Source organism: Zonotrichia albicollis, chromosome 10 (genome assembly GCF_047830755.1).
Source record: "Zonotrichia albicollis isolate bZonAlb1 chromosome 10, bZonAlb1.hap1, whole genome shotgun sequence".
Taxonomy (NCBI): Eukaryota; Metazoa; Chordata; class Aves; order Passeriformes; family Passerellidae; genus Zonotrichia; species Zonotrichia albicollis.
In genome coordinates, this window is record NC_133828.1 from 6,446,556 (window position 1) to 6,471,432 (window position 24,877).

At 41.1% G+C, this 24,877-nt stretch overlaps 1 protein-coding gene across 5 annotated transcripts in view; it reads right to left on the reverse strand.

Annotated features, from left to right (window-relative positions):
• The window catches only part of THSD7B (thrombospondin type 1 domain containing 7B), a 299,016-nt gene that overhangs the window by 241,171 nt on the left and 32,968 nt on the right, over positions 1 to 24,877 (reverse strand). For 3 of the 5 annotated variants that reach the window (XM_074547892.1, XM_074547893.1, XM_074547896.1), the window contains exons 2-3: positions 3,613 to 3,706; positions 1,461 to 1,634 (exon numbers count right to left, since the gene is read on the reverse strand). In XM_074547892.1, coding sequence (XP_074403993.1) covers positions 1,461 to 1,599 — 139 coding nt within the window. In that variant the 5' untranslated portion in view covers positions 1,600 to 1,634; positions 3,613 to 3,706. Of the gene's footprint in view, positions 1 to 1,460; positions 1,635 to 3,612; positions 3,707 to 18,178; positions 18,303 to 24,877 lie in introns of all 5 variants that reach the window. The other 2 variants (XM_074547895.1, XM_074547894.1) reach the window with 1 other exon arrangement.

Sequence of the window (24,877 nt, forward strand, 5' to 3'; positions counted from 1 at the left end):
ATAAGCAGAGAAAGTACATCAAAATACTCTTAGGATTTAAAGTTTTTAAAGTGACTCTCGAGAGATCAGATATTTTTAATGCACTGTGGGAGTCACAAGAACTGATAATTTTCTTGTGCATCTGGAAGAGGAGCCTTAACAACAATCCTATTGTGGGGCTTTCAGAGCATGGTGCCCACACAATCCTGGGCACCAAATTTTCTTAGCTCTAATTACATCTGCCCCAGATGCCTTTGAAGCATTGAAAGCTCCTTATTTTCAGCTGGAATCATCGAGTCAAATTAAAGTTTTATGATTTACAATGCACAGCCCTAATGACTGAAGGGAAGACAGACAGCATTGAAGGCTCTAATTTGTCTTTAAGAAAACAACTCTACCTTTCAAAGCTTGTTCAAAAATCCTGTAAATAACAGTGAATTGGAGAAAAGAGAGTCATTGTTTATTTCCTCCTCATTTCACATGCTAGACAGTGTAAAGAAAAAGTCTTTATAATACAGTATCATGCTGTACTTCACCAGCCTTTCCCCACATTCCCACACCAGCAGCCAGGCAAGTTTGTGTTGATCCTATTAGAAAAAAACAGGAGTTCTCCCAGAAAAATTACTTCATTATTTCACTAATTCAGTCTATTACCTTCTACAGAAATGTAATTAAAAAATAAATAACCAAAATACCAAAGAACCTCTCCAAAACAAAACAAAACACAAAAAAAAAAGAGGGAAATTATTTTTCCATCACATTTAATTGCTGTGTTGCTCAGTCACAAAAGGCCAAACCTCAAAGGGATCCTGAGCAATGAAACCCCTGGTTCAGTTGGGTATTTTTGATTAAGCACTTTAAGTAAACATTTCCCAAATTAACCAATCTTTCCATTTCATTGAACATTCTCTGCTGCGGTGTGTTGGCTGCAAAACAAACATCTGATGCACCAAGCTTGGTCCCGTGCAGCTGAACCACCCCACCTCCCACCCACCCACTCCAGCACCAAAGCGTCTTCACAGCTTTCCAACCTTGTACACACTCAAGCACTGCACCTATCCAACCTGAGGGACAGAAATAATTCATACACCAATGGAATTACAAATAGATCGACCAACAGCATGGGCTTCTGACTCAGTTCATCCTGAGAGATGCTGGTGTACCTCTTGCATACAAAAATTAAAAGAGAATTATTAAATATTTCAAAGAAAGCAATATTAGGATAATAATCTAGTAAAAATACTCTAAGATGAAAAGCATTAAGGAGTCTAGAATTATGCTCTGGGTGGATAATTGCAACAGACATGTAGATTACTAATGTCAAACATAAATTAGCTTTCTATTTTTCAGAATTAAAAAAAATTAGAACAGAAGACATCAGACTTTTAAAACTTATTATTGAAGCAAAACAGAAAGGACAATCATGTCATCATTTAATACAGCAAATATCTAGTAGAGAAGCTAACATATCTTTTTCCTACCTGTTTTCCAGACAAACTGGTGACCTCTCCTGGCTTGCAGATCAGCTGTTTGCAACATTAAGAAAACAAACAAAAGGAAGGGCTTCCCCAGGCTCTGCCATGCCCAATGAGGAGAAACCCAGTTCTGTTGTAGAAGCATAATTCAGATAATTCAGTCTCTTGTATTCTTTGGTCCTAGAATTAGCAACAAAAGAAAAAACAGAAAGAAAAGGCTTGTTAAAATATTTAGCCCAGCAAGGCAACAGGCTCACAATAAGGGTAACCTGGTGGCCACTGTGGATTTGATGAGGGCACGTCTGTTACTGTGCTTCCCTTGGAGAGGGAGAAAAGGAAGAAGGGAAGAGAGAAGGGAAGGGCCAGCTCCCAGAGGACCTAGAGTCCCACCCTACAAAGCCACTGTAAATGCTTCTAGCAGGCTCTTAGCAAGAATTCTGCCAGTGCCAATAAATGGCAATGAACCCAGGGGCAGCGTGTGGTGTGTGCCTTCTTTTCTCTATTAGCTTTAGCAGGAATGGTATCTTGATACAGGCAGACTAAACCAAAGTGAGAATGGATTCCATGAACAAAATTCCGCTCCAAATCCATGCCCTACATTTAAGATCCAGGCCTGGAAGTGTTTTAGCTCCTAACCCTGTGTAAACATGGGATACACAAGAGCAACTACAGAAATGCAGCAGGAAAAGAAGGGGGGGTTGCTTATTAGCACATGATGGACCAGCTTGAGAGGGAAAACCAGACACTACACAGGCATTTCTGTGGAATTTGGGACACTCATTCAAGTCCCTTTGGATCATTGAGCTCCAGGTCAGCAACCAATTACTCCAGAGAGGTCTCTCTGACTAAGGGATTTTAATTAAGCTCCCCAACACCTCAGACAAATACCAGAGGCACATTGTGAACGAGACTGGAGTGGATCCAGCCCTGCTGCTGCAGCAGTTTTACACCACACAATTCATTAAGATAATCACTGAGTGCTGCTGGAAGCAAGGAGGAATGCTCCTCGGGGTCTCCCATACAAAGCAGGAGACCAACTCCTAAATGCCAGCTTCAGCAAACACCCACATCGTTTATATACCACTGAAAAGCTCCAAACAGCAGAGATTAAGAAACTCACACAATAAAATAAAATCTTAAAAATTCCTATTCAGTCCAGTAATTCCAATCTTTGTGTCTCTCATTCCACAAGATGACCAACTAGACACTTAGGCAGACTTTGAGTTTGAAGTTATTTTGGATCCATCCACATTCAGGTGGGAACAATTTAGAAATCGCAAAAAACATTCATGGTACATCCACATCAAACAAGTTTCTGATGTAAATTTACATATTAATTTTTCTGATGCAACAGCTTTTGTATTTATACCGTGTATTTATACCATACTTAAATTCTCCACACAGTTCTTGTTATTAGTGATTAATCCTACTTTTATAGGTAAAAATGTCACATCTCTACTTGCATAAGGATGGAGATAATACCTGTCTTCAAGATTTGTCTTCATGGGCATAATCTTGGTGATTTTCATTAAAATTATCAGTTATTAGAGGTTCAGTCCAGAAAATTCTATTACATTGCTAACCTTATGAAAAGCAACATTGTCATAGCACATAATACACAGCATCGTTCTTGATAAGAAACTGAAGATAAATCTGGAAATTGTACACACTGAATATACAGTAGAGCTTTTAATTCCAGGCTGTATTCAAATTACTTTGAAACAGTTTCTATCATGATAAATTCATGCAATTACATTTAATCAGATATTGACTAACTACAGTGGAAGATACAATGTAATATCTGTTATCTGGTTTAGCTCATTCCTGCATTTCAGATGAACAGCATCTCATGTACAAGCTAAAAACCCACCAACCTGACCAAATAACGTGGGCAAGGGACCACATTTATGCTTTGCTTATGCCTTTTGGGTTAATTTTATTCAGAATTCACATTTAATTCAGAATGCAGTCCACCAAGTCCCAGCACCCAGGCAATGTAACACAGACCACAAGTGGCCTCAGAGGAAGCACACAAGCCCAGAAATCTTGAGCATCATTCAGAAACCCAATGCAGCAGTGAAGTCCTGGGGTGTGGGGAAGAAGGGCCCTCAGAAACCCTGCAATTCAGCATTTTCTGCCCATCAGGATGGCTGCTCACCTCACACAGAAGAGCTGAGGAGGAGCAACTCGGCCAGTGCCTTCAGCATCGCCGTCACCATCTATGGCGGTGGGACAACAGAGTCACCAGCTTTCTGCCAAGGGAAGGACAAGCAGTTAGTGGCACTGGCTCCAACACCACCTCTGTAGGTCTCACATACTAAAACACAAAACCAGGGAAGGAATTATTCAGATTTCAGCACTGGAGGGGAGCCACACGCCCAGCCCTGCGCAGACAGCGCTCACTGCACTTGCAGGGCAGCCCTCCAGGGCCAGAAAATGCCCTAAAACCACCAAAACCTAAACAGGCAGGGGTGTGAAATGGGCAAATCCGAGGACACCTCGGATAACAGCTGATAAAGATGCTGAGGTTTTTAATGAAGCATGAGTAGGGCTCAGGAGCTGCTTTCTGAATGCACTGCCCTCACCTCAGCACTCAAAGGGTGAGCAAACAGCAGCACGTCCCTGGGAGCAGCAGCCTCCTGCCCAAAACAAGGGGTTCCATTCTTTGGGCAGGACTACAAAGATAACTGCCTGCTGCTCCCCACTGAGCAAGAACAGAGATTACATTAAGTCAGAAAAAACAGAAATAAATTAGACACCATGCCATGGGCTCTAATCTCCTCCACCCCACCAGAGCTCAATAGATTCCACTGATTTGCACCCCAGCAATGCACAATGAAAATTTGTCTGTGTGTCGAGGTTTGTGTAACACAGTTTGGAACGGTAGCTGTTCTGTCCTGATATGATAAAAAATTATTGCACAGGCAACATATGCTATCTACAGAAACATGAATAAATTACATTATGAAGGCCACCAACACTTCACATCAAATTTAGTTACATGATATCTCAGCTCCCAAATGTGTCAGCATGGCTAGCTGTAAACTGGCAAACAGAGATGAAAAAGGAGGAAAAAAATGAAATTTATATTTAAAAAATTGATTTCATCGAGACTAGTCATTAAATTCATGGAATTGCTTAAATATCATAAAATCATAAAATGGTTTGGGTTGGAAGGGACTTTAGAGCTCATCTCATTCCAAACTCCTACCACGGGCAGGGACACCTTCCACTATCCCAGGTTGCTCCAAGTTCCAACCAACCTGGCCTTGGACCCTTCCAGGGATGGAGCATCCACAAAACTTCTCTGGACACCCTGTGCCAGGGCCTCACCACCTTCGCATTAACATATTATTTCCTAAATATGTTCAAGATATGTGCTTTAGTCTGAAAAAATATCTCCCTCTTCCAAAATTATCTGGATTTAGTCAATATCCCTTATAATCCAGGCCTGGACAGTTCATAGTTTGCACTAATGGATTCTCTTGAAATTAAATTAAATAATGAGGTGCTGTTTTGATATTTGGAGGATTAGCCACAAGCATCCTTGTCACTTTGTTTGGTTGGTCTGGAATCTTGTTTAGAAAAACAAGGATATCATCATTAGCTGTAATGGCTGGGAATATCCAGGCAGCCTTGAAAAAGATACGTGCAAGTTTTATAATGATCATAACAATGCATTTACATTTTCTAATCCACTGCTAATTCTCTTAATGAGAGAATTAAATCAAACTAGTTTTGAAAAGCAAACTTATTTTAAAAACCTGCATATCTGCTGAAACAGGGCATTCCAGTGACAAAATGTTGGAAATAAGTAAACATGTACGCAGCTGACAAGTATCTTATTGCTGAAGTGATCAAAATTTAATTTAATTTTCAACCTCAATGGAATATCCAACAGCCAAATTCCAGTCTAATCCCTGCTTAGCTAGAGAGGGGAAAAAGCCTCTGGGAAACTTTTCCCATTTTCCAGCCACTGCTGAGCAGTCAAAGGCAGGTTTGGCAGGCACTATGCTAGCCCAAGACACATCAGAGTCCTCAAAATCATCCAACATTAAAAAAATAAAAGACTGATGGTCCAAATTTGACTGTACACTCTCACATAATGCACTGTAAAGAAGGGACCAGTTGCTCTTTCTCCAGGTCTCCAAGGGACAGGGGTTTCTCCAGTCCTTCTGCTCCATTTCTGTCGTTTAGGGAAGCTCAGCCTGGCTCTGCTCCAACATGGATTTACAACGTATTTAATACTGAATTTAGAAAAAGATCAATTTAAACTGATCCAAACCTGAGACATGATTTCAGCTTGTCATACATCAGCTCAATTCCCCCTGACTTCACTGGGAGTTGTGACCTTTCCCATCATGGGTAAATCTGACCTACTTTTGGTATGAGATGGGAATGCTGACAAGGACACCTGGGTAGCTCTCTCCATTTCAAACACATGATGCAATTAGAATAATCCCAAATACTTTGAATAGCAACAACAAAAAAGAAGAGCCATTACAGATGATATGTGTGGCTATAAATCATTTGGCAGGTGTCTAGCACAAAGATAAGCATCATTAATCATGAATAAATTTCCTTAATACAAATGTAGGTAGTAACTGTGCAACTGTTTGCCTATTACACACAAACCCACTGCATGTGATATCCCAAGATAATCTGGATGTTTATATCATAGTCTTTATCCTCAGATAAAGTCTGCCTTGCCTGCTCAGAAAGCTGTTATCCAAAAAGCTCATTCTATTCTGTTCTAAAGCAGCAGAATGCCTGGCTTGTAGCAGCAAAGGCTGATCACCACAGACAAGAACTGCTGACCATCCCTGGGGGAGAGATTTCCAAAAAACCACAAATGCTAGTGTTACAGGCATGGAGTGTAACAAAATAGAAATGTTTGGACAATCACATATGCCAAACTAGAAACAGGCATTCAAATGTAAGTACCTATGTACCCAGTCTTTTATTTAATGATGAATGTAGTTACTGTAAACTTTCCTTATACTTCCATACCTAAAACACACCCTACACATTAGAGGGAAACAGTCTTCTGGTTAAAGCAGAGGCACCCAAAGTTCACTCCACTTCCACTTCCAGCTGTGCCAGAAGCTTCCAGTGTAGGAAGTCACTCAAGGTCACGCTCCGACACTAAAACTCGATTCTGCAAGTGCTCCCCGTGATTTCAGCAGAGTGACTTTGCACATATGAGAATGACAGCTTGATTTTCTATGCCTCTGCTGCCTCACCTCCAAACACTAACAGAATATTTGCCCTTCTTCCAGGAGCATTTGAGAAAATCCTGGTTAAAAACATACAGAGCAAATGAGCGAGATTTATACATCAGGTGGACAAATGCTGACAGCACCTTTATCACTTTTGTCCTAAGTGGTCACTTATTTAAAGTTTTTTAAGTGACTCTCAAGAGATCAGATATTTTTAATATTATCCAAACACTAACTTACACAGTTCTCTGGTAATTTGCTACAATAACTCTAAGGATAAATAATGCCTGAAAAAGTATTTGGTGTTCACACATCTTCATAGAGAAGATCATTCCAAACAATGAGCAGACAGTCTTAACCAGCCTGCTTTGCGTGGGAGGAATCCTGCACAACCTCCAAACCAGCAAAGCTCAACAGAAATTTCATGGTCCATCTTCAGATATAAACTTCAACAACCTTCCTCAACAATCCATTGCTAGAAAGCTCAGTAAGTCATCATTATCATCACCAGTTATTTTTGAAAACTTGGGTATTTTAGAGATGTCTGTAGTCAAAACAGTAAGAATCTATTCATTATTTTCCTTTATTCTTCTATTCAATTGCATCCAATTCTTGTTCCAAAGCTATAGAAGACTCAGGAATTTAAAAGCAAATATATGAAATTACTGTACTGCCAATTAATTGCTTCTGAACTTACATCAACCTGTTTGGGGTAAAAAACACGAATCCTAAGTTTTCCTCCTTCAGTCTCTGCACAACCTAAAAATGTAACAAAAGCAGGTTTGAATTTAGAAGCTTAATTATAAACTTAGCTAAGTGGATTATAATGAAAGATGTTCCAGCAAGGGAGCTCAGACTGATGCATTATGACTACATTAAGGAAAACACCAGAGAATAGACTTTCCATCAGTAGAACAACTTTAATTACAACAGTACTGGAGCAGAACTGCTCTGTTAAACAATGCTGCTCTTACTTCTCCTTCACTCTGAGTACTTCCAATGGACTCCACGGGAACACACTTGACTTTCAAGAATACAAAGTGAATGGGGTTTGCAGACTCTTCCCAGGAACCTGGTTCAGCTAAACACAGCTGAAGCAAAACTTGCTTATTTGCACACAAACGTGGGTGATTCACACTCCCTCAGAAGGGCAGGAGACTTCCAAGGCAAGGACTCAGGAATTTGTGCAAGGCACCATCCTGTCCATGGCACAGCCACCCACAGCCCCCAGGCCCACTGAGAGCAGAAATGATGCTCAGCAACTCAAGAGCTCCCCAACATCTCCCTCTACAAACTGCATTCAGTGTGATCCAAGTGAAATCCAGTCCCTGGAATTCTCAATGGGATTTGAGAGCCACAGACCTTTTGGTGTTGTATCAGCACTCAAAGTAGGGTAATTTACCTTCACAAATGTTCTTCAGGCCATTATCATACCCCAGGCAGCAGGAACAAGTGCAGAGCAATTAAGATCAAAATGCTCAAGACTGTCAATAGGCTTCTCTCCTGAACTCAGGAATTGATTTTATATTTTTCTGAGCAGCAGAACAGAGAAAGTGTCCAACAACTTTTAAGTAACCTTTTCAGGCTGCTCGTGCACTTTTATATATTTAATTAAATACAAAAAAAAGGCTGCAGAAACTCAAATCAAACATCTCATCAACACACCAACAGTCACCCTAGAAACTTACAAAGGCCCATTTTTTGGGGGGATAAATAATTTTGGGGAGTTATTTTATCTAGGTTATGTTTACAACCCATACACAATATAGCTGAATGCCTCATGCCAGCCTTCTCAGCCAGCACAGCAGAACACAGCCTGGAAGCTCAGTGATTTCTTCACATTATAGCACATCCTTTCTGTAACAACAAAACTTTATAGCTTTGAGGGACAAAAAAAGTTTCTTTTTGTTTATTTTTCAATGGATAGAGAAAAGTTTGAGTCTATTATCAATACACTGCTCTGCTGAAGCTTTTATCATTGGCAATGGATGAACTGAAGGTCCTTTGAAACTCAGCTGTATCTAAGAATTGCTGTCACAGTTGCACAGATCTTGGATTACTGTTAAATTGCAATTAAACAAAGGCAAAGGGAGCTGGCACTACTTCCAACACCATTTCAGTAAATGCTATTGCAAGTTTTTGTTCAAAGAGGATTACTCTCACTTCACTGGCAAAGCATTGCATATAATGCACATTCAGCAGTATAATACCATTTGAAAACTAGTATTTGAAATTATTTTCCTTTAAAAGGCAAACCTGGAAATCAGAGTGAGTAGAGAGCCATGTCCCTACTTTAGCAGCAGGACCATTCACATGGAAAACAACAGAAAGGTTCAAAGTCACCAATTACAAGGCAGCAGAGTTTCAAGAAAAGAATAAACAACCTCATAACCTCTGCTGCTAGAACAATGGCAGATTTCCTGAGCATTTCCATTAAAGTGCTTTCAGTTCAGAAATTAAATTGCTTTACTGCAGTGATTTTCTTCTGCATTCTGATATTACTTTATATTATTTGACATTAGTACAGCATCATAGGCTGTAGGTCAGAGGGGTTTTTTTCCTCTCCTCACTGGAATATGGCCACCACATAGAGTTTATCAAATTTAAACACAAGGTCAGAATAATACAATCAAGTACCACCAGGCATATGAGCTCACAAAGACTTGGGCTCTGCTTAGCAGGGAAGGACCATCTGCCTCCCTGCCACAGGACTGGTGTCGCTGAAGCTCATCTCCAGTTTGAATTGTTACATTCTGCACTTCCACACATCAACCAGAGCAAAGCATGCACACACCCAAACCCCTCACCAAAGAAACCACTGCAAATAGGCAGAAAATCTGACTGTTTTACCTGTTAATCAGTTCTGGGGAGACTATGTGGGGTTCAGTGTTCAACTTCTAACCACTGGTGACTTCGGCTAAAATAGCCAGCCAAACATGCAGAGGCCACCCTCAGTACTTCTTCTGCAATTTTCCTTCTGCTCTAACACACACACTAAGAATAATTTATTTCCCACAAGATCTGTACCTCTATTTGTAGGTAGTCATTAGCATTTTGCCATTTGCACTACCTAGCTGTAGCCCATACCCAAATGAGCTAATAAGAAGAGACACACACACACACATCCACAAAATAGATCCCATTTCAAAAAACTCATTTCCAAAGTGCTGAAATAAACATTTATTCCAATGCGTCCTCTGCCATCAGCTGTTTATTTCAGTGCACCAAGGAACAAACTTGTAGGAAAGGAGAAAATAAAGAGCAAAATAAAGAGCACAATGCATGGCAAACTGAACACACAGGCTCTACAGAGTTCATCAAGCTCTGACAGTGGATCTCTTCATTTCCTATCAAACACCATCCATGAAATCTTGTGATGAAGTCTCCTATAACCAAGGCTTCATCATTGCTAGAAATAAAACCCTGTATAAGTCAGGTCCCATGTCAGAACATGTATTTTAAATAATTATACCTTGATTTGTCAAAATTAATAAAAAACATTTTGTGATTCCTTAATATTGATTTGTTGATTTTCCTTCTATCTACTTTGCAACATTGATGTTAGTGGGCCAGGCAGACACTGTAACAAAAGGGTTCAGAAAACTGTATTGTTAAAATTAAAAAATAAAGATTAAAAATTAAATAAAAAATAAAGATTAAAAATAAAGATAAAAAATAAAGACTTAGTGAAGGCTAAAAACACATATAATAAAAAACACCAAATATTGGTATAAAGAACCTGTAACATTTGCTTCCTGCACACACACACATTTGCCAACGTGCACACACTGCACTCTGAATTCAGCTTTTACTGATTGCCACACAGACACCAACTCACCAAGAGCAACACAGGGCAGTGGTATAAGGCTTGTACTGAGAAGCAGCATCTGCTTTTCAGCTGGAATTCATTGTCAGAAATGCACGAGCTGCTCCTTTTACCAAACTTCCTCACACTGCCACATTTTGGACTCCAGGGAAGTTTTCCAGCCCTCCTTTCCCCCTCCATGGCAGCGCCCAGGACAGATTTGCCTCTCCAGAAGATGCACAGGCAGCCAATGCCCCGCCACAGCAGCACACCCCCTCAGCCCCTCCAGGGGGGGAACAGCAGCAGGCACCTGCTCCAGGTCAGCACCTGGCCCTGGGATGTGGGCCCGAAACTCAGGCAGTCCCAGGCACTTGGCAAGAGCTGCACAACCTGGTGTAAAAATGTGGGGTTTCTTATCAGAACCCACTCATAATACCTGCATATTTATTCAAAAGTCAACTTGCTTTCAACCCAGGATTAACTATGCACGGCAGCAACAAAAAGCTCCACATTGTCAGAGGCAGTTAGAAAGGATGGCACTCAGCTGGAGCTGAGCAAAACCATAGATCTGGTCAGGAATTCTGTGATTCTGTTGCCTTTCCCATTCCCATTTCTTTTCTCCTGTTGCTGGCTATGGTCCCTCACTGTATTTTACCACATAGGAAAGTCTTATCTCTTTAGGGTGAAAAATATATTTGCCCTGAACATGATATAATACACACAGGGAGCCTTGACACTGTAGCAGTATTGATACAAAAAATAACCATAATGATATGAACTGCTAAAAGACCTCGTTGTGACACTGTTTAAGCAAGGTCAATTGCCTGTGCAGGTTGTTCTTACCAGAGTTCATGTTACATCACTGGTGCCATCATCCTGACCTTCCCTGCTGTCATCCCCATCACAGTTCAATTAACAGAGGAGTCCTGCAGTGGCTTGATGAGCATCTGCTGCCTCTACCCGGCAGTAATTCAATAAGGGAACGCCATAGGAAGAGATAATGAGAAGTCAGACCAGTTGTTCTGTCTCCCTCCAGGAGAGCAGATGAGTTTGGTTTATGGGAAAGAGCGTGACCTATGAAAATTATCAGTTAATTTTATATTTCAGAGCTTCAACATGCAACTTAAAGTGTTGTCTGGTTTCCCTGGTGGTGCTGCCCACAAGGATTCAGAGCTACTTTTCCTGGCGAGTCCCTGATTAACAACCCTTCCCACACCAAAAGGATTAATCTTTTTGAATTTTCTCTCTGCCAGTTCCACCAAAAAAATGTTCCATTCATACATTCAGCAGTGGTTGGTCTGAACTAAAAAATTAAGCACCTGAGCAGAGAAAACAGGCCAAAACTACTACTGAGGCAATTCAGGCAGAGTGAAATACACACAAACATCAAACCTGGATGAAACACTTCCACAAAACCAAAATCTCCTACTGCAGACAGTGTCAGCCTGGGTCTTCTCTCCCTGCCCCACAGGACACACTGCTCACTGGTGCCCAAATTTTATTTCTCCCTCCATTTCCTTCTGCACCTTTCCAGCAGAGACTTCCCTTAACTTCCACTTATCCTCTGAGTCTCTCCTGTTGCTTTAGGAACATCTATTCCATCAGCAAAAACTCAGAGCCACCCAGAGTCCTTCCATCTCCTATTCCACCACTGGATGTCACAGGGACTGAGTCTGAGGGATATGGCTCTGTGTGGATTTATTTTTGCCTAGTGATTGCAGTGTCCTTATGAGTTTTGCAGCTTTATTTCAACACTCTTATTCCCTGAAATAGGACATTAATTTGATTTCAAACACAATTTTCTATTTTATGCTTCCTTAATATCATTAAGGCACAGATCTACTGAAGACGATAGGCATGAGAGGAGAAAAAAGGAAGATACATTTCCTCCCTGAGTTCTGCAAGGTGATCAGTGAACCACAGTGAATTTACACAGCTGCCCATTCCCACAGCTCCACATTCACAGCTTCATTTGAGCCCCGTCCTTTCCCATCACACAATTATCTGCACTGCCCCAAAGACTGCTTGCCTGCTCTGACCACTCTTCCCTGTGGGTACAGTCACCAGGGCAGGTCATTCCTCACTCCCAGGACAGGACAGGTTGGCACATCCCTGCTTCAGCCAAACCTTCTGCTCAAAGCAGGACCAGACCGCTGTGAATCTCACAAGGCACTTGACCCTGTCCCCAAATTCTGTTTTGTTTCTGTTCCCAGCAGAGCTCAGTCTGCCAAGCTCATGCAAACTGACATGAGATCTGAGGCTGTGGTTGCCCTCATCCAAGTCCCACAGTCAGGACTTTCCCCCATCTCAATACATTCTCTTTTTTCCATTCAGTTCTGCCACCTGTTTCATCACCTGCTGCACATCTCCTCCTGAGCACCTTGTCCTTAATCCTCAAATCCTTTCTATCCTTTGCCCTTAATTCTCCCCCATACTAAACTAGTTGATTTCTTCCAAATGGCAACACATATAATTTTATTACATCTACCACCTTTTCTCAGCTTGTTTTCTTATCCCTTTTCTCACCCTACAGCATTTTGTTCCTTCTCCTAACTAGCGCTTTATTCACTTGCATTTCCCTTCTATTTTCTAATTCCCTGGGAGTCATTTTCATCACTCTCACATATTCTTCTCTATTGTTTTTTGCCTTTTTTCCCTCCCTTGGAGACGTTTGGAGAGGAAACTCTAGACACAATACATTATATCCAAAAGAGGATACTATAGCAATTTTACAGTTACAAATAATCAGCATTTAAGAAATCCTGGAATTAAGGTTGCCTTGCAGGAATGTAATAAGATAGTCAGGTTTCGTGATTATATCTATTTTTACCATATTACTAAAGTCTATATTAAAATACAATTTAAATCTATCTTTGACTTCTTTTGCTTTTATCTATTCATCACACTTGCTTTCAACCCTCTCTTAAAGCCTTACTCATCCTTCTCTTTGAAACAGGCAGAAAGTACCTATAAATCCAATAACTGCAATTACAGAAAATGTTATTTACTTCACTCTTAGCAGCTACGTGCACCACTAAAAAAAAAGGCTTTTTTACTTAAATATATGGGGTTAAATAACTTAAAATTTGATAAGCACAGTACGGACTAGATTCCATCTGGTTAAAGGAAGAATAGACATGGCCTATGCAATAAATGCTGCTAGAGAAATTAGTAATGTTCACTGGCTACTTTTGATTTAAAGCTGCATCTCAGCCTTAACAGCAAAGTAAAGCAGATATATTTTATACATATACCATATATATAACATATATAACTATATATATTCAGTCCTACAGGGCACACCTGTAAGCAAGCCATATAAAACACTGTTTCAGGAGAAGGATGGAAAACAACTCCAGTGCCAAGACGGGCCTACAGGGGTATTTTAGGAACCCAGCAGTAGGAGGAACCTGCTGAAATTCCTCAGTTCCAATTATCCATACTTTACTGGCACTTTGTCCACTGAAGTTTGGGATGGTTACAGCAGACAGATGTTCAAAAACACATCTGTCACACTAGCCAAGGTAAACCCATCAGGCTTTTGCAGGTTTCCCTGCTCATTTTTTACACTTTTCCCCTCTAGCTGCATTAATAAGTCAATTAATGCATAAAGCCTTCTGTAAAAGCACACCCAGATGGATGTTTACCAGACTCCAGCCTTCCCTTCTATGTGTTTCAGAATTTAAATAAAATTTGAGCCAACCTTCTGGAAAAATCAGTGCTGGCAGAAGCTCTCTTTGTGGGTTCACACTAAGAGAAATTAACAGCTTCTGCAGTGAAAAAGCTGTACTTATACCTGAATAAAATGGTCTTGCTAACTGAAAGTATTTAGGACTTCTTTTACAAATGCTCTCAGTATTAAAAGCTGCATCTACTCCCAAAGGCTTGAATTCCACATTATTTGAACTATTTTACATTCCTGCAGCATTTTCTTCCTTCAGAAAGATGGGAGTCTGAACTAAATACAGGACTTGATAGCAGCAGTAATCCAATATATCTGATTACATAAACAAATCTAAAATTAAATTAGAATTTAAATGGCAGAAATAAATATATTGCAAGCCCTGAGCATTTCTTTAAAAATTGGCCTGCCAGGCAATATTTGGCAGAGTTGGTACAAGAGCTGGGTCATAATTCTATGGATACTTTTTTCTTTATGTGGTAAAACTAGCAGGGAACTGGGTTACAACTAGAGTTAAACTCCACTTACTATGTAATTTTTACTCAGTACCTGAGTCCTTTTTTAAAGGACTGCAATTGCTTTGAGTTATACAAAAAGATTGATCTGTAGAAAGTGGAAAATGTCTCCTGTCCTACTTTCAAGAGTGGGATTTTGTCATGCCAGCAAATGTTTCATAGGATCATTTCAACTCCAAGAGAAAGGGGGAAAAAAACCCCAAGAATTTTTGTCCTGTGGGAAGCATTTCCTCTGAATTGCAGGAAAACACATATTTGCAAATATAAATACACTTAAAATCATGGGCTCTGCTTTTCCTCTATTTGTGACTTTTCCTGCTAAACAAATTTAGCAGTGATTTGGATTTGGTGCTAATGAATGCCCAAAGCAACTTGGCTTCCTCTTGCCAAGGACCTCCATAAACTGCAGTTCAGCAAAACAAGACAATCTTCTTATCCTGTGTAAGAGCTCAATTAAATCATCATTTTAACATAATCCTATTTAGTGGCTCTCACATTTTCCGTCCTGATGCTAGCGATGTTAATGGCTTTAAAAAACAAGGAAAGTAAATATACAGAGATAGAAGGGAAGGACAGAAGAGAGGAAAATGCAGCTTCTGTTTCACTGAAAATCATTTGATGGTAGAAAAAAACCACAAAATAACAGCAAACCAGAGCCATGGAACCCCAAACTCCGAAGACTGGAAATAGCCTGCACAGAACATAAAATCCAACAGTTTTCCTGGACCCCCAACCCCATCTTTCAAACACAACACAATTGTCAGTTGAGAAAAACTGCTCCAACCAAAAACTTCCAAGCAATTTTCCAAAGTTTTACTGCTTCAATCTGCAATACTTACTTAGAGGTCAACACCTTGCTAAGGAAATCAATTATTATTACAACAAACATTCAAAAAAACCACACAAGAGGGCTCCAGAACACCCCTGGAATGCACACAGCTCTTTATGCAGAAGCGACTAATCTCCCAGAGTACTATGTAAATTGGTTAAGCTTAAGAGTTGCATTTAAAATTATCCTCAATATCCATTACAAAAGAGAGGTACCTACCCACTGATAAATTAGCAATTGTAATAAGGGACTGTAAGGCTAAGGGTAAATTGATTGTTGTTCCTAATTTTCCCTTTATTTTAATCCAAAACTCTCCAAACTGCAAGAAATAAAAGTACAGGAGAGAGGGTGAGCAAAAAGCTTTTGACTGCATATAAAACATCTAAAAATAGTGCTTCAGTATATTTCCATGTGCTGGAAACAGCAGTGAATATCATCTATATAAATCTATTCCTAGCAGAGGTTTTCAGCAGCATCCAAGACTCGAGAATCAATTGTAAATTTGTATTTTAGATTAATCAATAAGAAAAAGCACAAGACAGGCTTTAAACAATATGCAGCATTTAGCAGGCAGATAGAGCTATGCACCACCTCATACAAAATAGATAGAGACATTATTACAAGCCATATATTTTTAATCTTAAGGAATTTATTTGGGAGGAGCTTAAAAAAAATGCTTTTAGGGAACCACTTGAGGAGGTTTGTCAGTGCTGTAAGCCCCTGCCAAGGATGAGGGTGCAGGATGCACATGCGGGATCTGGCTGGTGCCAGTGGCTCCGTGGGCAAGGCTGCAACCCACAGACACACACACACACAAAAGGGAGGGTTTCCCACAGATCCCTGTGATGTGCCAACACCTCCAGCAGCTGAAGAGCTGCACTGGAATATCAATGTGTGCCCTACCTCCAGATGAACGAGCTGTCAGCACCAGGGAGAAGAAAAGGCAGGTTCAGAACGACACAGAACGTAGAGAAGCTGCAGATCCCTTTGCAAAGCCCACCCTGGGAGAAGGTCACCTCAGCAAAGCCATGAGGACTCTCCAGGCTCAGATCAATGCTGCCAGGCTCACTGAAGCAGCTGTCACTCTCAACACTCAATAGTCCCCAAATCCCACAGGAACAAGTGACAGATGTCACATCTCCCCAGAGTGAAATGATGATAGCATATACCCAGGAACTGATGGCCAGCTCAGAGGTGCTTCTCTTCTTTGCTGGCAAGATTGATGTCTGGTGTATCTACAGAGGAGCAGCACTTAATCCATGAGGGAACATTACAGAGACACTGATAGCCTATCCTACCCCAACAAGAAAAAAGGACTTTTTCTCCTCTATTTCTGGATTAGGCCAATTGCTATTTGAATGATGACCCTGGGAAATTATTCCATCTCTTAACAAGACTTGTGCCAGCATCAGAATGAGACTTTGCAAAGCCATCTCATTCTGAGGCCAGTTTGTCAGATTGCTGAAGTGGTACAGAGAGGCACCAAGACCCCCAGAGCATTGCTCCAGGCAAGGGAAGCTCTCTGCATCAGGACTCTGACGCTCTGTAAGGAGCATCACTTGAGATGAAACCTCTCAAGGCCTCTCAGGGATGGAAGTGCCTGTAAATAGTCATGTACCAGCTCCAGTGAATCTCCTAAACATTAACCTGCGTGGTTTTGTTATCTCTTGGCAGCCTAACACGATCTTGCCGTGCCCTGCACACTCCACCAGCAAACAACGAACCTTAACACAATCCGTGAGCTGAGACAGAACAAATGTTTCCATTTTTGTGGAATTTCAGTGCACACTTATGCATCCAAACTGAGATACAGACACTGGAACACAGGGAAAACACTGCTCATTTCCTCCCTTCACACATTTGCTATATTAAATATCATTGTTTATTAATGGAAAACAACTTGCAGAGAGAAATATGTCAAAAGTCGACTTTCCCTTTTGTCTCACATAGCACTTCTCATCAGAGAAGAAACAGGAGTTGCTCTCAGAGCTAAAAATAAACATAATATTCTAAGAAAACAGGTTAATTAGGAATGAAGTTAAAGCAGTATAACTCTTTCTGCTTTTGTACATATACACTGCTCTAAGTACCCTCATGCAAGTCTGTACCTTAACAGCTCCTCAAACACACCCACCAGAATCTGCTCAACATCCATGCCTGCTTCCATTCTAATAAAGTTTCTGTAAATTCAAAACCCATTCAAAGGCTGTTTGCTACTGTTTAATTAACTTTTGAACAAATAGAGGGCTTGTTTTCCCCCAAAATTTGTGATTTTATTTTCTCTAATAAACACTGACACAGTTTAAGGAGATCACTGTGCACATCCAGTCTCACTTCCTGCATTAAACAGACCAAAGACCCATCCTGAAAATACATGTATCCATGCCAAAACTTCTACTGAAGCTATGATGTGTACTTTAAACATGGATCTCACTTTGCTTTGAAAGTGTTAAGAGTAGGGAAATAAGAAATTGTGTATTTATGTAAATTCTTCTTGCAGTTAAGCATCGTTTATAGCTATAAATTTGAATTTTAAAGTACCAAATTAACAAACAAACAGGTTTGTAAGCAGTGAACCCTGTCTCTTCTGTACATTTCCATTCCAATACAGCAGTATGAGTTCTGACTGATGGGAAAAAATAACTGGGGGGAAAAAAAGAAAAATCATTCTAACCTTTTTAGGACTACCCTCAAATGTGACCAGTGATTTCAGGTGCTCCTTACAAGACACAGCAAATGGGCTGGGATTGCAGAAAGCAGGTGATGAGAAGCTCCAGAAGCCAGACTCTTACAGGCATCTTAGAGAAATGAAAAAGAAATGTATCCAAAATTATTCACATTACATACACTACTGCAAGCTCTCTCCTGATTGCCTTAGGGGGGTTAGAACAGCAGCCTGTGAAAAATAAGCGTCCATCAGGCTCCTTGTGATTTCCAGACACGCTCAAAAAAAAGGTTATGCTTATATATAATCCTGACATGCCAAGTGTTATTTGGGGATTTAAAAAGACATTGTAACCATCCTAATAAAAGCCATTATATATTGCTATAGGATATGAAAAATAATAGGATGGTTTAAAAATGTTTTTTAAAAGCCCAGCCTGTGCAAACACCTAAGCTTTTGTAAAGAAGTGACTCCCTTCTGAAAGGAGCCAGTTCAAAAGTCTGCACTAGAGGAGAGGTGGAAGAGGAAGGAGAAAAAACCTACAAAAATTATGTCTAGACAGATCTGGCGCATGCACTTCTTAATTAGTGTAATATATATGAATTTTTCATGACAAAAAATCAACTTCTTTTAAGAAAGAAAATCAGTATGAATTAAAAGCTCTCTCTAAATCTTTCTTTAAAAGACTACAAGAGCACTAGATAAATCCTGTATCAAAGGAATTTATGCCATTTGATATGAAGTATTACAATACTGGACCTGAGTCTGCCATCACTGAACTCAAATGAAATTTTTCAGTGACCTAATCCACTTAAAACAAATTCCTTGGTTAAAACTTGTCTCACTTTATTTCCAGAAGGAAAACTGCCTTTCTGGATAAAGCCCTGGAGCATGTAATGTATGCAGATGTGCAGTCATATACATAAAATACACTCATTAATGTACTTACTGAATGTGTTTATTAATAATCCCATTTCCCACAGCCTCTCAGAAACATCACAGCAAGAAAACACACATGTATTGCAGCAAAGTGCAAAGATGGAAGGAAAAAATGCATCAGAAATCAAGTTCACACATTTGTTTAGCATGACTTCTCAGTGTTCCAGTGCCTCAAACATAAAAATGGCCTCTTGAATCTCAAACTGGGTTTCTGATATAAAACAAAGTATTAAGAAAATTATCAAAATGAAATCTGAACAGTAGCTACCCATCCTCCTTGCTAAAAGTTATGGTCTCATTTGAGAAGCAATTAACTCAAGTACCATCCCATCAGAGAGAAAAATGTAAACCTTTATTTCCTTTATGGCTTTACCTAATTAAGGAGGTGTCTCATGGATGTACTGAAGCCTGGATGTGTATGGATGCTCCCTGGATGCTTCCCTCCAGTTTCCAACACAACCTCAGCTGGTTCATCAGCTCAAACTCCTCCTCACAGCCCCACTCCCCCCTCAGGTGGCAGCACTGGATGGGATGCCCAGCACACCCAGGATGCTGCAGCCTTCCCACCCGTGGGAGCAGTGAGTTTGTGCCTGCCCCAGGCAGACACCAGCCCCCTCTCCACAATTACAGAAATGAAATTCCCTTGGACACACCTACCACCATGAAATTTGGTTCAGACCATGCAGCAGAACACAGGCACGCACAGTCCAGGCTAAAAATAAAATTTAATAGTACATTACACACAAGCTCATAATCAATTAGCATATATAATTTGGCAACACATTCTATATTATTTGATAAAAAATTGATTGTCTGCAACTGGCACGGTACAAGACCTACAATTAAAATTAATCACTCCTACTACAACAGGAAAAATATTTCCACCATATTCCTCCTACAGTGCACTACTACTTTGTTTCTTTTCCTTAAGGATTCAATCTGTAAATTCTGCTATTATATCAGAATCTCCTTTATCTCAAAAGAAGAAGTTTTGTCTCTTTCATGGTGGCAACATAAAATCTGCAGACACCACCTTTAATGCATCCTAAGAGATGCTCAGAAATCTAACAGAAAATTAGAAGAACCTGAACACATCTTAACGTTTTAGAAGAGCACAGTGTGGGGAGAGGGAGGAATTTTTTTTTTTTTTAAATACAAACTTGATGTTTTACATTAAAATACCCAGTACAAAACCGCAAGACAGGACTGTGACAATGAACCCTGAATGAGCAGCCAGACCAAGATCCAGAGCCCCACAGAGCCGTAGGGGCACAGATGGTTTGCAGTAACATCCACTCCTGGATCTGCTGGAGCAGGTGAAGCTCAGAGAAAACCCAAACCTGGGACTGCTGGGGTGCTGAGGGAGGCAGCAGCAGCCCTGCCCCTGCACACCTGCTTTATGGGGTGGATGGAGGAGCTCCCCAGGCTGTCACCCGGGTGCCCTGGAGCCTCCTTGCTGCAGGGACCCTGCTGCCACCCCCAGGGCAGCAGCTCCATGAGCGAGCCAAACTCAGGCTTTGTCTCTGCCAGCCCCAGCTGGGCTCCCGGGGTGCCTGAGCACAACCTGCTCTGCAGCAGCTCTCCCACACCAAACTGCTTCCCCTTGCTCCTCATAGCAGTTAAGCAGCACACAGAAAATTGAATCATAAGGGCAGACAAATAATACATCACACACTGCAGCACCAGGAAATCCTCCTGTCTTTTGAAAGAAACTTACTGCTGAAGCCTTAATTTGAGGGAATTGAAAGCCTCATAACAATTTATGTTGGATTAAGGTTCCTGCCCAGTTAAATGCCAGTAGTGACAGTCCTAGATGAGTTCCCATCTTATGACCAACCACCAGCCACATGCTTACAGGCACACTGTATTTATCTGCCTTCCCTCACTGCAGATTATGTTCCTCAGGGGATGCAAAATCTCACAACCCAACTGCATCAGCTGAGAACTATGCTCAACCTTCCAAGCACCTCCAGTAGCTGATGGGCACCTTCAGTCCTCCCAAAGTTTATCACCTTAATGTGATAAACTGATGTGATTGATGGGATTCAATACAAGTTGAAAAAACATCAGTTTCTTCAACTTGTGGGTGACATGCATAAGAAAAATTAGCATCTCTCTGAAGTCATTCTTGATATGGCCAGCTAAGCCACTGGCCATCTTCCCGTCAGCCAGTCCAAACAATTGCTGGAAGACCACTGGCTCACATCAGCTGGAGCAGGCATCCTTCAGTCTCATCCATTCTCCCAAGTTCATAGAAAAGTTTTTCCAACTTTTGAGAGCCCATAACCCTGGTGTGAGATGCCATTCTCTGTGAAAGAGAGTCCCCCTGCTCCCTGAGCAATGAGCCATCCCTTGCAGCAGGATCTGCCCATCACCACTCCATCAGCAGCATCAGGCAGGGAACAAAATGTCAGGCTGACACTAGTCAAGGTTTCGTGCTTAATGGTCACACTTGAAACGTGTCACAAAGGAAAAATATCAAAGTGTACCTGAAATTTTAGTCCTCCTTTAGCTGCAGATTCCTTTCACAGCATCTTCGAGCTACCAGCAGCGAAGATGAATTCAGCAGCACTTCTGCCCTGCAGAGTTCCATTACCAAACCCATCCCTTCCCACCGCTGTCCTGCCATGCACCACGTCTGAGCTGGACACAAGGACTGGGGTATTGCTGGGGCTGGGCACCTCATGCTTCTTCCCTGAGAATGGAGCTGCTCAGAACAGTTCTGGCTTTTATCTCCACTGCCTCTCTCCAATCAAAGCAAGGCTCCTCATCCTCACTGAGCCCGCTGCCCAGACAGCTGTGCCAATAAGGAATATCTCCCATCCCCTGTTCTCAGAGACGCATTACACAAATTCAAATGTTACACAAGAACAGCCTCTTCTAATGCACTCTCAAAAAGGTATCTCTCCCTTCTAGCCTTCTTCATTTCCATTTTACTTTTAATTTGCATACTTCTTCAGTCTGATTTTAGCTCATTTACCTCACTACACACGATTTATAAAGTTTAACAGTAATCATGTATCATTGTCGACATACATATGTTTGACTAGACTCACAGCACAGAGCTTGTTTTAGCTACTCAAAAACTATTTGCTATATAACAACACAGATGATTCACTTGATACCAGTGTTTCTGATAATGTATGTCTGTGCTGAGAGCAAGGAACCATAAGACGAATTTGAGGAAAGATCTGGCCACTTTCAGTGATAATTCACTGCTTTCTCCTTCTTGCAGAAGCACTGATGTATTTTGTGTCCCATCTCTGATGCCTTTTAGGGGTTCTGTCTGAGAAAGCCCTGATGGGCAGAACCTGTCCTCAAGATTTATCACCATGTCTTCCTTTCTGTACATAAGCAATACAGACCATCTAAACAGGCACACCCAAACTATGACACAAGTTTGCCAACAACAATCAGCTAGTCCTTCAGGAGACTCAGGCTGTTCCTGGGATAAAATTCCTCTCCTCAAAATCAGCCTCACTGGAGAACGCATTTATTTGTCTGAGTTGTGTTAAATCCTGAAGCCTTAACATTTCTCATTGCAAATTATCAGAGCTCTGGAGAACCCATCAAACATCAAGAGCTATCACCTGTGCTCCTGCAATTCACATGTGTTATCACCTATCACACCACAGCATGGAACAGCTGTCTCCTGTGACCTTGAAGTTGTCTTTTCCTCCTGAGAGACACAGAGCATCACTTTAATGACGTGGTGGCAACTTCTGGTACCCCAAATCATATTGATTTTTTCATGTCTGTCTTCATACATCTGTAATCCCCAATGACTCCACCATCAGTATCAGACAGCACAGGCATTCATCTTTCAGTCTGCTGTCGAGTGAAGCGCCAGCACCTGACAGCCCCTGCTCCATGGGCATCTATCTGCAGTGTAACACTGCTAAATGGGATCTCATTCTGAACCTGTCTCACTTGGCATTTTTATATTTCAACACCTTTTTTGTTACTTTATTGGCTTAAAAATAATGGTGACTACCAACGACATGTCCAAACTCACGCTTCTCTGCAAAGTCCTTAAGCTCATCTCTAAAACCACATTGTACTGCTGGATGTTCCTGTGTTGGCTCCACCTGGGGATCAGAAGCATTTTTGTCCCTACAATGCCCTGGTTAGCTGCACTATAACCCAAGCTGTCTGGGGGAAATGAGAGCAATACTACAGAGTGCACAAAACTTTCGCAACCTTTTCATTTGCTTAAAGGTACCAGCACCTTCAGTATCATTACCAGAGCTCTTGGCAGTACTGGACCTGTTCTTCTCACATCTGCAAAACCTCTGCAGTCACTGAGCTTCTGAGGCAGCACAGGATGTTTAAGGCTCTTTCTCCTGTTGTTCTGGGACCTTTAATGACAATCCTGGCACATAGCTATATATATGGAGATAACAAGAACATGATACCTCTGTGCTCTCCTACTTTTGGCTGCCTCTTTTTAAAGTAAAAGGTCTGCCACCCACCATTCCTTTCCTTGTCACGGCTCATATTTACTTTCTCCAAACATCCCTCTCTAAAAAAAAAACAAAAACAAAACAACACAAAAAAAAAACCACACACAACCAACAACAACAAAAAACACACAACCAAACCTGTATGTCATACAGACTGAAGAACCAGCTGCTTGCACAGCCAAGGACAGGAGCAGTTTGCATACCAGAGCTCGGGAAGCACTTTTCAAGGAGAATCCATCTGCAGTAACTAACTCACTTAGAGCTCTAAAGCAGCTTTTTCCTTCACAGGAATGTAGGGAAGTGTTTGTTACATGGAGTCTGAAATCCAGCCTGATGGGCTTACTGCCAGTTTTTGTACAACATGTGCATAACACACCACTGGTGGCCGTGGAGCAGTTTCCAGTGTCAATCATGCCTGATTTATGAGAGAAGATGTGGCTCTAACACCCAGTTCCTAAGCCCAAGCACACATAGCACTCTGCTCCAGGATGGAGAGCAGGAGGGCCAGGAGGAAGGACAAACCTTTCTCATCTCTTACTCAGCCCACAGCCCAAGACTTTCTCCTCAGCAAAATCAATTCTTTTTACACAGGTTTGACAGCAGCAGCCTGAAGGCAAGGAATCCCCAATCCACCACGCTCAGATCCGTGTTTCAGTGCCCAGCCAACACAGACCCACTCATCATCTGGACTTCCCAGAGCTGCCACTAGTGCTGGGACTCTGCTCAACAATTTCAAGGAGCTCACGTAAAAATTGATTCAGCAGAAGCACAGATATCTGTGTTTGTGCTGTCTATAAAAGATAAGCTGAATGATTTCTGATGACCATCTGTTAAGAATGGCTATTTAACATTCCCATTTCGACTGTAATTTCCATCCATTATTTACCAGACCCTGAGCTGTATTTGCCAATGGTTAGAAACATTATTTAAATTATAATACCGTGTCAACAACCACTACATTGCAATGTGGCATTTTGTAACATGTAGATTTGATAGAAGACAAATTCAAGTTTAAAAACTGTTTTGTACTGAGGTACAGCATTAAACATCTCACTCAGGGAGTAGAGACTCACAAGTAGGTGGCTGAACATCCATTTTGAAAGGGATAAGAAACTGAACAGATCCAACCAGCACAGGGCAAAATCAAATTCCAAAAAAGGCACATCCTTCCCTTTTCTTTTCTTCATTTGTTGGCTCTCATCTAATATATCTCAAAATCCCATTTGTAAAGGTTTAAATTCTGCCTCATTGCTGTTTTGTCTCAGTATATGTATTAGAGCTTGCTTGATATCTTCTATTCTCTTTC